Below are 16848 nucleotides of genomic sequence, written 5' to 3'. Positions count from 1 at the left end.
CCTTTGTTGCTTTAAGAGTTTGGTAAATACTAACACAGTAATCTCTGGAATCAAAAGCCGCTGACTGAAGGGTAAGAATATGGACAGGTCTGCATACACAAGAGTAAGAATTTGATTAACTGTACCTTTGCAGTTTTATCCATCATTCTCACACTGATGAAATTCTGTTTTTCAGCAGCTTACCTTATGCCAGTAATGTACAGGCATAAGTTTAAAGTGCTAAAAGCAGCTTGAAACAGCACTGAGGAAAAAACGTAAAAAGTTTACCAGAAAGTAACTTAGACATTGTTTAGATTTCCCTGATGGTCACTGTTGGGTTGCATGCTGCAGCCTGTATGTGACAAAAAAGCACAGGCAGACAGCTGTGCCAGCCACAGCCTGTGGCCCCCACACCCACCCCAGCTGCTCACCGCTTCCTCACAGTGGATGTTAGTAACCCCACAGGCCTGGGAAAGCAGATACTCACATGAGAGCTCCCTGACCTGTATCAACCAAAATAACTCAGGTCAGCAAAGCTTACTAGTAAAACTGCTTAAGCCAGGATGGCTGCTGAAGCAGGAAAGGCACACATACCCTCTGCCAGCTGCAGCACTGCCAGCTGAGATCCACGCTTTGTCCGCCAGCAGAACAAACATGTACAAGTTAAAGATTTGACACCGCTCTATTCCTTATACATGGTTAAGCTCCCTACTTTAAGCAAGAGGTGCTGGGTTCTTTAGGTTTTTTTTGACCCAGACATTAGACACAGGTTATTTTCTTTAGGGAGACTGCTTTCCTTCACAAACTGTAAGGAAACTCCAGCAATTTCACTGGCTGCATGAACTTTAATTGCACAATACAATGAGCACACAATCAATCAAAATGAAAATTGAGTATCAGCATAGGGAACAAGCAAACTAATCTTACCAGTGTAAATATTTAGATTTCACATTATAGATGAAAGCCAGTTTTCACTGGACTAGCACATTAGCTTTAAGCATTCTGTAATTATATTTTGCATGTGAACTATTTAACTGCATGCTATAGTATCAGTAGTTTGGTTTTTTTTTGTTTTGATTCCCTGTGCCTACCCCCCTACAACTTTAATCACAGAATACGATCATGAAATAATTCATGTTGAAAGGTACTTCTGGAGGTCATCTGGTCCAACCCCTTTTCTGTCAAAGCAAAGTTAGCTTCAGAGTTACACACAGTGCTTAAGGCTTTGTCTTCAGAGGCTAAAAAACTTGATCAGAAAAATCAAGGCAGGCTTTGAAAAAACCCCAAAACAAAAACCATTCTCCCCTCCTATCCCACAATCTAGCCTGGGCTATGGCTGTTCTTAAAGATATCAAAACTCCCACCAAATTTGTTCCCTTCAAGACAACATTTCACACGAAAATACAACAGCAAGAAAAACAGAAATATTAGTAAGAATTGAGGGGAAAAGCTAAGGCTAGTTAATCTACTGCAAGCTCTTTTCTGTAATAAGCATCTTGATCTGTTGTTACAGAACGCAACAGCCTTAGCAAGTGGTGTCCAATCATCCAGCTACAGCAGTCTGCATGAACTGCAGAAGCAGTTGAGGACTGTACACCCCACCGGGTGATGTCAGCTATGTTCCTTACATTACCATACATACAGCTGCACACATACAGCTGACCACCATCACATGAAAATACTTAGTCCTGTGATAAGAGAGGGTCTGCAATGTCTCTGGAGAAAGAGCTACAGACAGCAGCAGTCAAACATTTCACAGATCTTAAGACTTCCCTCAAACAAGTGTCCCTGAGGAAAGTTGTACAGCAAGGAGTAAGCTGTGGGCTAAATGCTCTGTTGGACATCTCATGTCACAACTGGCTACCATGGACTAAGGAGGGGGAAAAATATTTATAGAATTATTTTCAGGCAGAAAAGCTGTTACAGAAAAAGCCATCCAAAGTTACAAAGTGTAGAAGAAAGAGTCACCAGGTGAACACTGCCTCATCCAGCACAGTAATGTGATGTTTTGCCTCCCCCCTGCTACTTATATTTCTACTTATACAATGCTGATTCCAAAACCAGGAAGCTGTCCCACAGAAAACTATTTGAATCTTTTGCCATCTTATTTTTCTATGGTAGGTGTGGACGCAGCTCTTCCTACTACACCACTTTCCCAAGTCCACCTTGCTGATATCAATAGCTTCAGATCAGAGATTTCACATATGAAGAATGTCCAACTCAGTTTTTCAAGAATCATGTCCACACACTTGTCTTGCAGTAAAACCACTATCAAAAGACTTTTTTTTTCCTGTGTGTAAGTTTATTTGCACAACACATGCCATCTCCTCTCTTCCCTCCACAACGTGCAAACGTAGTTCATCCTGTGGTACAGGGCTGTGCTTTTAGACAGCTGTGCTTAATATATTGCAGCACTGAGAAAAGAAAGAACCCACAAACCCCGCAGCTTTGAAAAAAAACCCCACCCAACGAGACAAAATAAGGAACAGCGACAGGGTCATCTGCTCCAACAAAAATAATACCGGGTGTTATACAGGACATACTACCTTAACCCAAATAAACCCAGACAGCCACCAGAGATACTTGAGAAGAGCGAACCAGCGGGGTGATAGAGTCAGTAGGCACAGAGTGGCTGGGGGGGCCAGGGGGGAAGCACGGTCACCCCCCCGGGAGGGCTGAGGCCGCGCACGGCAGCCGCGGGGAGGGAAGGAGGGAGGGAGGGAGGGAAGGAGACGCGCGGCGGCCAAGCTTCAGCCTAGCGTCCTCCCCCCAGCACATCCCCACCCCCCGGCAGGCTGCCCTCGCCTCTCCCCTCCCCGGGGGCTTCGCGGGGATGCGGCGAGAGGACGTGGGGAGGTGGAGGGGGCGGCGAGCCAGCGCCCGGGCTCGCCCTCCGCCGCGGCCAGCGGGGCCGCAGAGCGGCGCCCCGCACAAAATGGCTGCGCGGGGCCGGGGCGAGGGGGGGGGGGCGGGCAGAGCCCAGCACGAGGATGGCATCGCCCGCCGCTGCCGCCGCCTCCCCCCACGGCTCTCTCTCCCCAGCAGGAGGGGCCGGAGCCCGCCGCGCCAGCGGGAAGCGGCAGCCGGCACCGCCCGGATGCGGGGCGACGGGAGGCGCAAGCGGTTCCTGTAGGTGAAAGGTCGGGGGGCGCGGGGCCGCCCGCGGGACGCGCCGAGGCCTGAGGCGGGACGGGACGGGCGGCGCCCCGCTCCGCGGAGGCGGCGGGCCGGCAGCCGCGCGGGCCCGCACCGTTAGCGCGCGGCCGCCGCCACCAGGCCGCGTCCGCTGCTGGGGGAGTCGCTCACCTGGCGGGCTCAGCGCCCGGCGGCCTCTCCGGCAGGTTTATTTGTCGGCGGCGGCTCCGGCTCCCGGAGGTCAGAGTTCGCGACCCCGCCCCCTCGGCTCGGCTCCGCTCGGCGCCGCCCCGCCCCGCCCCGCCGCGGCGGCTGCGCCTGCGCCTGCGCTCGCGCCCGGCCGCCTTGCGGGGAGGGCCGGGGGGCCCGGCGGGGAGGTGTCCGCGCGGGGCGGGGCGGGGCCGGGCCCGGGGCGACGCTGTCGCGCCCGCCTCACCTTCCCCACCCTTCCGGCGGCCGTTAACGGCGCCTAGGGGCGGGGCGGCGGCAGCGCTGCGCCTCACGCCGCCGCGGTGGGTGTGGGCGGCCCTTTGTCCGCGCTGGCGGGCGCTGCCGCCACCGGGCATAGACCGTGGGGCTGGGGGTGCCGTGGGGAGCACCGAGAGCTGAGGTGCCGTGGGCAGGTGGCAGCAGGCCGGGCCCAGAGCAAAGCGGTCCTCGGGAGGAGGCGCCTGAGGCGAAGCTCCCTCACAGATGGGGAGACGTGGCTCTGCCCCCAGTGCTTCTAACAGCCCTGCGGGCATTATCGTGCCCATCAATAGGAGGACTCGAGTCGCCAAATCCCCGCTGCAGTTCTCTGCAAGGGACCAGGAACGTGTCAGGTTTCAACATCACAGGCACAAAGCGTTTGCTTTCGGCTTTGGGTAGCTTGGTGGGGTCTTCCCGCTGAGGCAAATACATAGATGAGGCTTGCAGATTGGGTTTGAAACGTGCAACGGGATGAAGACATAAACTGCTTCTACACGCTCTGAGTTACCCTTGCAGTTACTGTAGCAGTTCAACCAGCGGTGTTTGAAAGAGCTTGCTCCGCTAGCATGGCAGCAGCAAATTACTTCGTTAAATGTCAACACAGCTCTGAACAGGGTTTGGAAAGGCAATGGGGAGCCTGGCTGCTAATGAGCACACGCCCTGCTGGAGTTGGGCTTTCGAAAAAGTGCCAAAGGAACAACTTACTGCTGTTCTGGCTATGTTTCGACATTCATTTGGATCAAAGTTGTGTTAGCTAATTACTTAGTTTATGCTAATTATTTTAGTGACCTTGATTTTAAGTAAGAGTTTTATACTTTAAATATGTCCCTTTTTCCCCCTCCTCTTCCATCTGTTCAACGAAGATTGTATAGTTGTGGTTAGGGATCGGCAGGAACTTCAAGATCATTTAGGCCACCGGGGCTGTATGCACAATTTCATTATCTGAAATTCATTTAGACCATTTTATGCAATTTCTACTGGATCAGATGACATAAGCATCAACATCTGAGACGTGGAGATATGAAAAAACCCCAAAGAATACAAGCAATTTATGTGTTAACATTAATTAAATCATTCACGCTCTTATCTTGCCAGTTCCTTTGCTGCTTTTCTTCCCACTCCCAGTCCCACAGCTGCACTTGCACCTAGCTACCCTAAAGCTCAAGATGACTAGTTCAGGCAGTACTTGCAAGCATCATATTTTGCTTTTTGATCAAACACGTTCCCAAAAGCCAAATGCAAATGAACCTTATGAAGAATTTTTAAATTGGAGCAATTAACTTGCTAAGCATTTCCTGAAAGTGTCAAATGTTACAGCACTCTCCATTTACAGTACTTGTCACTTCCCAAACTAGCCTGAGCTGCACATCCACTTTCTAAATGAAGGAGCTTATTGCAGTTTAATTTTAACAAATACCAAGGAATTTGCACCAAAGCTTATTTCAGACAAGTATTCTGATATCCTCGATAGAGCAGAAATGTCACTGTAACCAATAAAACATGTTTTGATTTTTTTTCTTAGCAAGTGACCCAATTCATACTTGATCTGTATTACAAAGGCACGTCCATGTAGCTGTGTCAGCCAGGATTACAAGAGACACATCCCTATCAAAAACATGCAGAGAAGCAAAACCCTTTATGCTGTTACTGCAAGTTATCAAAAAACTGCTTTCAAACATCTGTCAGAGAAGTACAAGGAGGCAGCATAACTAACCTGACAGAAAAATCTCTCCCTTACAGGCCGTGCTAAAATACTTATGCCAACCGAAACAGTGTGATTCAGGCATACTTTAATAGATACAGCAGAACTGGATTTTGCAAAAGGATTTATTAATGTAACACCTTTCATTTGACCTTCACATGGACGTAACTCCCTTAATTCTTTAGAATGACGGTTTCTTAGTATGCTTTCTTGGCAATGGGTGTGTCTGTTCACCAGGAGACAGAGAATAGTCCTCTCATCCTGCACCCTATGTTTCAGAACTGTCTTATCACCACTGATAACTGTTCAAGAATATTGCATTAATGAATTTGCTTTCTCTATGGGTTAATGTATCCTAGTCAGCTGGTGCTGCAGCTACAGTTTCTGCTCATAGACCTGTAAATCACACTGCATCGGCGTAGGGAGCCTTGTTCATTCCTGGGCTGATGAAGCTCACAAGGGCCGTCATGCCCCAGGCCTGGGAGGTGGCTTCAGGAGATAAAACCCCACTGCTTGGTAACCTACAGGTGGGACCTGCTCAGGAGCAATTTTTTGGGATTGTCGCGCTTTGTCTGCAAGCTGCATTCCAGCACAGGCTCTGCACCCGGTTGTGGAAGGGCTCTATAGAAAACAAACATCGTGAACTCATGAAGGCATGGGCTTTTAGTTTGGGGGGCTGGGGAAGAAGGAACAGAAAATGAAGAACTAGACAGCATGACGCAGCTAAGGAAGGACAGGAAGATGGAAATAATTTTCGTAGCAAAGACACCAGTTTTGGTAGTAAGAGTGTATAGTGTCTTGGCTGACGTGAGCAAGATAATTCACTTAAAACTAGTGTTTCAGGAGGTCAGATCCAGCAGCAGTGTCAGTCTGTGCACACAGCCCACCTTTTCAGGCTGTTTTCTGTTCATAAGGGCAAAACGTAGAAGGAATTTTAAAGCAAGACTGATGTGGAGGATAATGACAGCAAACTCTGCCATTTGAAAATCAATGAATACACAAATTACGTAATACATAAAAACCTGAAAATATTTAAAAAAAAAAATGCAGGCTCAACTAATGTGAATTTATTTATACAAAAATGATACATATCCACAGGAATATTTACAACTTTAAACTGTTTTCATTTACAAAATAAAGATTCTATTCTTTCATTTAGACAGTACAATTTAGGCTTTTATTTGGAGCAGTCCTATTTGGATGGTAAATACAGGGGACAGCAGTTATGGCAAACAAATCCATTGAATGTGTCTTTCCAAACATCTCTTTATGTTATGATGTAATATACATAATTGAGTAATCAAGTTTCCACACACAAAAAATATTTAGTAAAATCTGTTCCATAGCTGCTCAGCTATCCATTTGTTTTAAGTCCTTGGGGCACAAAAAATAGTTTTAAGTTAAAGAGAATTCACGATCCTAGAACGTTTCATTTATCCAAGAATAAAGATGCTAGAACTAATATTCAATGCTAATGTTTGTCTCATACTGTACTAACCAATCTTAATTTAATTATTAACTATAGATTCTTATAAGAAGAGGTAGCCAGGTGTTTAAAAACTTCTGGTCTTGTTTTAGTGTTTCGTCAAATCAAGAAGTGAATACTTTACTTCTGATGGTAAGCAATCAAAATGGGAGGCGAGCTGGAGAAATAGGGTAAGTTTGAAAAGCAACTATCTGAAAATGTTATGAAAATGCCCATGTTGTGGGTTCTTCATATGACACAAAGCACTAGTGCTGGAGAAAGAGGAAACAAAATATTCAAACACGTTTACAAAGACAATTTATTTCACATAGAATTAGACTGCAATATGTGTACTATTGTTTTTAAGGCTCCGTTCCAATCTATTTCTGTCACAAAGATTTTTTGATTGATCAACTGCTTCTGAAAGAAGTCCTCTGATTTTTACAGTACACTTTAAACTATTTTCTCACTCTGCACCAAACCCTTGAGAGGTAGTTTGACACCACACATGAGGCAGAACTTGGGCACCTTATTCAGTATGTGTTTTGACTTTTATTGCTCTGTTTTGCAGTAGGGAGATCAATATCAAACCATAAATTGAAATTAAATTAGCTTGCTCCTAGATAAATTTCAGATTCATTTGCCGGTTCGTGGCTTTCCATCTTAGTTGGTGTGTAGTCCCTATAAAAATATTAAGAAGCTCTTCCCTTTGATAATATCAACTGGAAGAGCCACATCATATCTATGTTACATTGGTATCAGTTTTGTTTTGGATACAGTAAAAAGCATGTCAGAAATCACTCCGAAGAGACATGCTAATAGCTTACATGGCTTCACTCAGCAGCTGGTTTTGAAAATTAAGTAAAAGCCCTTTATATATAACAAGAGAAAAATACTCATTTATCATGTTCGTATTAAAATAAAAGAGAATAAAGGCTTTGATCAGATTCCCACTGAATTTCAAACACTATCTGGTCAAATCTCTAGTGTTCATGAGGGAAGCCAGATCTACAGCCTTAAGTCCCTGATTCAGAAAGGTACTCTGCTGAAATGCTTGAAGTCAATTAAGTTACTTGTATACTTAATATTAAGCATTAGGCTTCCAAGCCCACTACTTACTTAACAGAAACTCTGGAAAAACAAGCTTCTTCAGAGCTACGTTAGTATCTCAGACCTGATCTTGAGGTATTTGAGGGAGTAAGAGAATTTTGGTTTGCATTTTCATTCTTGGCCTTTCTGTGATGACTACTAGCTATTCTACCATCTATTCTCTTTCCTTTGTGAGGCCATAGAATAATTATTAATGTGGATTCAAACTATTAATTAAAAGTTAATCGCTCTTAATTCTGTTACCACAACTAGCTCGATTTGGAGGACTACTAAGAAGTGTTCATACAGTAAAATTATGCATCGCATTTGACATAAAAATGGCTTCTTTTCATAGTTCTAGTTCCATTTATGCTATTACAGTGTTAAAAATTTTTCACAAGTTAAATAGAATAAATGCACCAGAATCATCAGTAAGTATTTCCTAATGAGGTATACCAACAATTTTCTTAAAGAAAAAAAACCCCAAACACTTAAAACTGAATTGTGTTTTAAAGTGTCAAACAGAACAAATCATAGTGTAAACAAAAGGTATTTCAAAGAATGGGATACATTTCAATGCCATCTGCACTAAAAAAGCTGAGTTTTCTTAGTATGGCAATTCCAGTTTAAACATAATATTTAAATATACAATAGTTTAAAATTTTGGGAGGGAGGGGTGCATGTATTTGTTTAACGTTCTTTGAACAATAGTTTATACAGTGTTTCATACTGCGTACAGAACTCATTTGACACAGTTTTGAAACAAATAAGATATTTTGTCTTTTCCCTGTATATCAAAAATGTATTTTTTACTCTGCTTTAAATTACTACTGGAAACATAAAAGAAAATATATCCTGCAATTGTTTGAAGATAACTCATTTAGTCTCTTTGGCATTGAGTACATGTACTGTGAAGTACAATGATTAACGTACTCGAGTACAGTAGTACTGTAAAAGCTCTAGTGCCTTATCTCTGTAATTGCAAAGTCTGTTTTAAAATATTTTTCCCTTTTCTCTTTTTGAATAATTGAACCGTACTTTGCAATTGCTTCCGTGATACAGAATTTGTTGTGCCATTTTAAAGTACTGGTATGCAAGATTTCAACGGCCATTCAAGGAAAGGAGCAGCAATATTATACAACTTCTCATAAAGGAGTTCACGTAGCCAACAAAGATCCAAAACCTTTGAAATTCCTATTCTGATCTGTTCTTGCTAAATTGCAACGTGAGCATCAGCAACTCAAGACCTATACAAAAATCACAAGGAACTGTACAATTGCAACAGATTTGTTTTGTGTTTTGTTTTTTTAAAAAAGCACAAACTTTAGGAATATGTTGACCAACCACCTGCCATTCTGAAGACATGGCCACTTTGGACCTCATTGCAGACCTCACAAATAATTCTGACCATTAACGTAAACATTGGAATTTAATAAATAACACATTTTGTATCAACACAGAAATACACACAATTCTTTAAAAAAATATTACCTTACACTAAAAATGCAACAACTCCTAATCCTGACAAATATACAATTTTGTGTAGGTTGAGGTGGCGGGATTCCGTTTCTTTGAACAGCTGCTGTACTCTGTTTTACCACCATCCTCGGACATTTTCCTTTAAACTTTCAGACATGATGCTGACACTGCTATAATATGGTGCCTTCTTGAAAAGCTTCTATCCACCTGTTAGAAAATTAAACACTGTTAGGAAGTTGCTGGTAAAAGTATAAATCACACTGCTGTGACTAGCTACAGATTCACACAAGAAGTAACATCTTCTTGAAGCTGGGGAATCAAATGCTCAAAAAGTAGGATATGCCAAGGTTCTTTATGCCAACTTTAATAACATGATTGCATACCTTTTAAAAAACCCCAATACTCTTATTTCACTGCAAACATGATCTAGGATGAATCAGGACACTGCTGTAACTGAGGTAACCATCTGCATAACCCACGCCGTCTGCTTTTGCAGCTGGTACAAGGCTATTAGTGAAGGACTAGTGGGGCTGAGGGAGGAAGCCGCAGGGCACATGGGCTGGGTGGAGGAATGGTGCCTTTGCACGATGACAGAACTTGCCCGTATTCACACACACAGTATGTGCTACTACTGAATCACACATTAACAGATTCCCTGCACATTATATCCATGAAAATACAAGTATGTGTAAAGGGGGGGAAGTCCCAAACAGTTGATCCATGGTGTCTCAAACTGGAAATTCAAAGTTAATATTCAGATACTTTTACCCCCTATAGCTGTAGTTTCTGTTCCTACTTGATTATGAGGGTGATAAACATCCTCACCTTCTCAAGGATGCTGCAAAAATTAATATTTCTGAAGCACTCTGATGCTACACTGACAAATGCAGTAAAAAATGGAGTAATTCTGTCTTCTGAGTGAGGGCTGAACTGTGTGCATGTAAACTTAAGGGGCCCAAATACTGATGGTTTTTTTCCCCGAGTGAAAATCTTGCAAGAACTGACAAAGACTGTAAAATTATCTTTATCATGGAAATTCAAACCTGTCTTAGTATTCACAAGGTATCTAAATGTTAGTCACAGATGTTGGCTCTTCCTTGCCCTGAGTGTTTAACTCTGTAACTGTGTGCATGTTCTTTGAATTCAAGCTTTTGGTATGAACATATTAAGCATGTATAAGTGCTCATGCCTGTCTGCACACACAACTCAAACTTCTATCCCTTACTTTTTAGGGCTCACGGTATTTTCCACTGCCATATATTCATTAAAAATAACTAAAATGGAATACAAATACAACAAATTCATAAACAGCTTAAGCATTGAACATAGTACTGGACTACAAAATTTAAAAGCTCATCAAAAAGTAAACATCTGTTAAAAGTTATTACTGCACTTACACAAATACATCAGATATTTCTTTGGCCCTAACCGGAAGAAATAGTGTCCACTGATGCAAAAAGGCCAACAGCATGTTCTTTGTTTTTTCTTTTAATGCTATCAAAGCAGCATTTATTCTGGAGGTTCAGCATAAATCTCCTAAGGATATTAAATACTTGGAGAAAGCTTGCAATTTAAGGTACTTAATGTTATTCCTAGCCTCAGTAAAATAAAGTATGTTCAATTTCAAGCTTTCCTACTGATGACAAAAGCCATTGTCTGAATAGGAAAACAAAGCTACTGAATGCCTTGGATTCTTCTAGTTTTGTTTTATATAGTACAAATGAGGACACAGTGGAAACAAGAGAATAGTATCTTAATTAACAAGGAAACATTTGTGTGCATCTGCAAGACAAAATACCTCCAAAAATCAAAGACTTCCAGATTTTGTGTGTAGAGAAGTGTCATTAAGCACGTTCTCAGCTGTTCCAAATTTTCAGTTGTCCTGGGTACTTTGGTTTTTAGAATATCCCTATTTGCACAAAACTATACCTGCAGCCATTTGAATGCTTAAGTATTAATAATGGACTAGTTAGCGCTTGAAATCTATTTCATTAATGTAAAATTAATTTGAGAAAACTGCAGTGAAACCAGTCAGATAAGCCAGGCATATAGGCAAGATAACTTAAATGTATTGCTTCCATGCTCATTTCTAGTTTACTCCATGATTCATATAGCAAATATTTTCTACTGATTAATGACCAAGCTTCTAGGTTATTTTATATAAAACACACACAATACATGAATTGATAAATATGACTCCAAACTCAGACGCATCACCAGGACTTGAAATGAAACAGCTTGTGTGAGTGTTCTTTGCATTCAAGCTTTTGGTCTGAACATATTAAGCGTGCCTAGGTGCTCATGCACATCTGCACACACACTCCAAACTTCTGTCCCTTACTTTTTAGGGGTTGCTTTATTTTTCACTGCCTTATATGCATTAAAAATAACTAAAATTTACAGCTGGAAATAAAAAATAGTGACACACCAGTTAATTCTTAAAACACATTTTCTGGATTTCTCCAAAAGTAACGTTCAATTTTCACTTGAGCAGACCAGGGATAGAGGAATGGGCTAGGAAAAAGAAAGATTTCTTATTTTATCTTAGACTTTTCCATTCTCCTACATTCATTCTTTTGCAGAGGACAGTCTGCTTCTTCATTTAAAGCATTCAAGAAGTCCTACTGAAACCGCAACCTTGTGTTTAATTTAAAAGTTTTATTTACGTATTACATAATATGCATCTTTTTTACATATGCTTTATCTATGAATATTAACATTCTTCTGAAACATTTTCTAGAAAAAAGTAACAGAAATTAATTCAAATAGTTTCTTACTTTTGAGCTGAATGGGGATCATCTGCTTTGAATATGTAAAATAAAGTGTTTTTGTGCAGTAAATGGAACACTCTAGACTCTGAGTTTTCATCTTTTACTTCACTGACTGTGAATCCCAGTAAAGGCTGGCTCTCTAATGCTGCCACATCCTATTTTATGGGGAAAAAAGCAAACGACAAAATTAGAGCTTGTAAGAGATACTAAGGAATGCATTTAGACTTTACTCATGCACCATACCATCGCAAGAGATTATACAACAAACAAGTTGTTACAAATAGTCATGCACAAAATGCTGCTTTTTATAGTCTCCATGCACGAATCAGGGGACAGGAAATAACAAAACCTCGTAGACTTCAACATTGCTGTTCCCCTTTTTATTTCCCTGTAACATCTACCTTGTCTTTCACTGTACAGTCTCATCATTCTGCCTGGTAAGGACTTCTTATATCAAAAGATAGACTACCACCTGGCAGCAGACCAAAGGTCCATTGAGCCCAGTGCTCTCTCCAATAACCTTAGTAGTGAGTTTTCAGGTCTTAAAAGTGATATGGGATGCTATTAGCTGCACTGAGTATGGTAAAAGGAGGAGCTATAGATGTAACCTATGTTCTCAAGCACTGGAGTCACACTCCAAATACTTTTGATGGCTGAACTTATTTTGCTTTCTGTTGCCAAAAATTAACAGGATAGGGAAAAAAAGTTGCTGAGTGTTCACAAGTGGTTGGCTAGGAAAAAATAGCAAGAGACGTTGTACCTTTTTACCTTCTCTTCATTTAATTTCAAAACCTGGCTAAAAAGGCAACCCTTTCCCTTCCTCATTCATCTCAATTGCTTCCTTTTTTTATACTCTTGTCTTTTAATTAATACAATGCACAGCATTTTTGGAAGGGGGGGGGGAAAAAGTATTTTCATCTTGTGCAAATTCCAAAACAGTGTTTTGTAACTAGGCAGGGTCCTGCAATGCTTACGGATAGAAAAAATAAACAAAGAATGTACATAAAACACTGACACATCAGGTGAAGACTTTGGTAATTGCCTCTACATTGAAACAAGAGTATTGTGTGAAAGCAGCATTTCTTGATATTGGAAAACAGTCAAGTAAGGCTTAGCAATCTTTTACTATCTTAGGTCTTTGTACCACTAATAAGTGGTCTTTTCACCACTGATCTTTATATCACTTGGAACTAATGTAAGTAGCTTAAGTGGGGTTTCCTGGCTAAGGCCACACTGGACCTTCCCTTGAGACTCTCCAAACAACGTCTCCTGCAATGGCTCATCAAGATGAAAAATAAGGACAGATAATCCTTAGTCTAAAGAAAATAGGAAAGAGTTAATTTTGTGATTGTGAGCTGCAAACTGAAGCTACTCTGGAAGGCTGATATCTCAGAGGAAGCCAGGCAAAAGAAAATTTAAGGTAACTGTCACAGACTAATATGTCTTTCTTTACAGTTGCCAAAGTCTCCTTTGCAACTGCCAGAAGAGACACAATGCTCTAAAATATTTTTCAAATCTTTGCAAAAGTAATTGTTTTGTACATAATTAAGATATTTTTAGAACTACTTAGTTTTTTTACTATTGCCAGTGCTGTGGTGGAAATAACATCACAGGTTCTGGACATAATTCAGAAGTTCTAAAATAAAGGTTGGCACTACAGCAGGAACAACCCAGGAACAAATCTGAGCACAAATCAGGAAATAACTAACGTGGGGGTGGAGTCGGGGTGAAGAAGGGTAATTCTGTACACAGTCAGGATATGTTGGGCCTTACATTTTGAAAGGAAGTGAGCGATAGCAATATCTTTAAACAGATGCTTTGGATATTTTGCTCTTGAAAGCTATTAGCAAACTATAACATATAATACAAAAAAGCGAAAACCAAGATCTTCCAGTGCTACAATACATCCATATATGTTGCAAAACATTATAAGATGCAATAAAACTACATCCTCAGCACATGCTGGGATGTACAGAGTTTATATATATTGGTTAGAGATTATTCCACACTGCAATAGGACTACACATTCTAAATAAAAAAGCAAATGCCATTAGATAAGATGCATTTCTTTTTTTCTACTGCAGCACTGTATATTAAATAACAACTCCAGGCTGAAGACAACAGTTTGAGGAGAAGTAGAGAGATTTAGTTTGCTCATTTTCCAAGCATTCAAAATACGTTACGGAACTGCAGAACAAGATACTTCAAGATGCTTTTATAATGTTGGCTTTGCCACTAGTCCAGTGTGATGCATCCAAACAGACCCCCATGTATTCAACTGACTCAGAACATACCTACAACTGTGCAATGGTGTGCAGTGCAGAGGTACTCAAAGCTAGGTCTGGAATCAGAAACAGCGTAGCTATATCAGCATATTATGGTACCAAGCTCACTGGGCCTTTTCAAAAGGCAATCAGATCAATTACTGTAAGGTGATCTAATTTTATAGCTTGTTTCTAGATCATAAAAATAAACAACTTTGTTACAAGGACAGTATTATCATTGGATATTTGATTTCTAATATGTAGTCTCTTACCTCACTAGCAGCGTATGTGTATAGCACCTTATTTTTTATAACAAACCATAGGTGTTTCCATGGTTTCTTACTGCCCTTAGATCTGTGTAGGTAGCCACTCATTGTAGAGTCTTCTGTATTTGCTGAAACCTGAAGAGAAAAAAAACCAACAAACCCCAAGAATATGTATGCATCTGTCCAGGTTTTCACAGTACAGCTTTTTTAAAAACAGATCTCCAGAGCCCTGTCCTGTCAAAGAGTCAAATTCTTACCTGATCTCAAGTTAATGTTGCTAACTAACTCAGATGGCTGAAAGAAAAATGATTTTGTCTGCCACCATCTATCTGGTCTGGAAAAAGAGGTTTCTGCAGTCACTAGGGGTTGGAACTTAAATTGGATACAACAGGACAAGAGAGGGCTGAAACATGGAGGACCATGTACAGCTGGAGAATACACATTCCTATATAAGAAGAAAAATTACTTCCTCCCATTCCCAAGACTTCCAGTGTAGGTAGGCAGAGTTTAGCTCTACCTTTCCTAATCTTAAGCCAAGAGCTGATTTGGTGTAGAATTCTTCTCATTGACTGGTGGTGCAGAGGTAAATCACAATTCCTTGAAACACAGGGAAGCAAGAAAGAAATTACAATTCCGACTATCTCTCTGAATCAGTCTCACAGGTGTTTATGCAGTTTATACACTGCTTCATAGTTCAGGTCCCTGCCCTTATAAAACTGAGGCCCAAACCACTGTTACAGGTGAATTTCGCCTTTTGATTCTAGAGAAGATGGCTAAAATATGGAATTATTTTGTTCACTGTTAATATTGATGATATAATACCAACCAGGCATTACTTTTGACCAATAAAGCACTTACTTCTTTGAGGGCTGCAGGAATTTTTTTCTGCTTTCTTCCAGAGGGAATACTATGTAATACTGTAGACAAGGCACTTGATGGAGATTTATGGTTGACTGGGGATCCGCTCTTAGGAGTGCACTGGTTATCTAAAATGCATAGGATGAATATATTGCTTTCATGTCACAGATGATTAAACACAGGCAATGATTCTTGGACTTTTTTTCTTAAAAACAGCTGACATTTTTATTCTGATTACAGTGTTTCAATAGTAACACCTAATCACATTAAATTCAGTGTTGAATTAACTTTTCAGTAGTATCATCAACACCATGAGTTAGAATCCCCCAAATCACAATCAGACTAAAAAAACACAAGAAATTTAAAACTAAATGGATTGGTCTTGTTTGTTTTCAAAGTCTGTTTTCTTGATGTTGAACTACCTTTGCCCATAAGCAGGGTGAAAATTAAGTCTTAAAAACCACACCAAATTTTTAGAGCTGTCCTCTGCAGTTCAGTCTGTGCTTTACCTCTGTTCCCCAACTCTGTCCTTCAATTCTCTACATCTGTTATCTTCTCAGCTTTTTTCAGTGCTGTAGGGCTCCTCTTCCAGCATCATGCAATCACACACACACTTCTGGAGATTCCCATCTCCAAAGCACTTGCTGTCCTTCTCCACCGCCGCAGGCAGTTCCTTCATCTCTCTTGGAAGACTTCTGCAACACTTCCCTCCTTTAAAACCCCCTTTTCTAGCAACACCCACCACTATTTTCCATCCCAGCCTGGAAGGAGTAGGGCTGCCCTAAGCTTCATTAATTCCCCTTCTAGAGTTGTCCCTGAACATGGTGAGGCTCTGAAATAATGAGCAGAGCAGGAGAGTAATTGGATTGCCAGCTGTACCACACCTGCTCTGCAGCTCTTTTACCAGCTAAAAGCACCTGCAATTGCCTGCAGCACAGCAGCCTCTAGTGCCCAATGCAGAGACCTGCAGGTGGTCCAGGCAACCCATCTTCCCCATCATTGCAGGCTCCCCCAGCACTTCAAGGGTTGTCAATGCTGCTTTCCACATCCCCATGACAAATGCCACTCCCAGCATGCTGGAAGCCATAGCTTGATTATTTCACCTGGACATCACAGATTTCCTGACACCCTGGAGAGCTTGTGTCGAACTGGAGCCTCTGCCAGAGGGAAGGGCAGCAAACTATTGCAGTCCCTTCTTATGGCTCATTTGTGTATTTTATACAAGAGTCTTTGGACAGAATTCAGAGCAAGTCTTGTGAGATGGGCCTGGATTCCCACCTCACTGGGAGGTGCCTCCATAGATTTTACATTTGTTTCTGCATAATGATATGAAGCTCCTTCAGAAAGACGGATTTGAGTTCTCTCAGGATGA

The 16848-nt window shown here is 41.5% G+C and overlaps 2 protein-coding genes across 2 annotated transcripts in view; both read right to left on the bottom strand.

The window, feature by feature from the left end:
- NR2C1 (nuclear receptor subfamily 2 group C member 1) overlaps window positions 1–3349 on the bottom strand; it is a 54249-nt gene extending 50900 nt beyond the window's left edge. Inside the window, exon 1 of the mRNA XM_050912707.1 lies at window positions 3286–3349. The gene's annotated coding sequence lies outside the window, so the exon portion shown is untranslated. The remainder of the gene's footprint in view (window positions 1–3285) is intronic.
- Window positions 3350–6346: 2997 nt separating this feature from the next.
- Window positions 6347–16848, bottom strand: part of FGD6 (FYVE, RhoGEF and PH domain containing 6) — a 74908-nt gene continuing 64406 nt past the window's right edge. Inside the window, exons 18-21 of the mRNA XM_050902044.1 lie at window positions 15477–15604; window positions 14625–14753; window positions 12095–12243; window positions 6347–9524 (exon numbers count right to left, since the gene is read on the bottom strand). Of these exons, the coding sequence (XP_050758001.1) occupies window positions 9488–9524; window positions 12095–12243; window positions 14625–14753; window positions 15477–15604 (443 nt within the window). The 3' untranslated portion in view covers window positions 6347–9487. The remainder of the gene's footprint in view (window positions 9525–12094; window positions 12244–14624; window positions 14754–15476; window positions 15605–16848) is intronic.

This window comes from Gymnogyps californianus, chromosome 1 (genome assembly GCF_018139145.2).
Source record: "Gymnogyps californianus isolate 813 chromosome 1, ASM1813914v2, whole genome shotgun sequence".
Lineage (NCBI taxonomy): Eukaryota > Metazoa > Chordata > Aves > Accipitriformes > Cathartidae > Gymnogyps > Gymnogyps californianus.
Note: the sequence above shows the minus strand (reverse complement) of the source record. Positions and strands in the feature narration are given on the sequence as shown.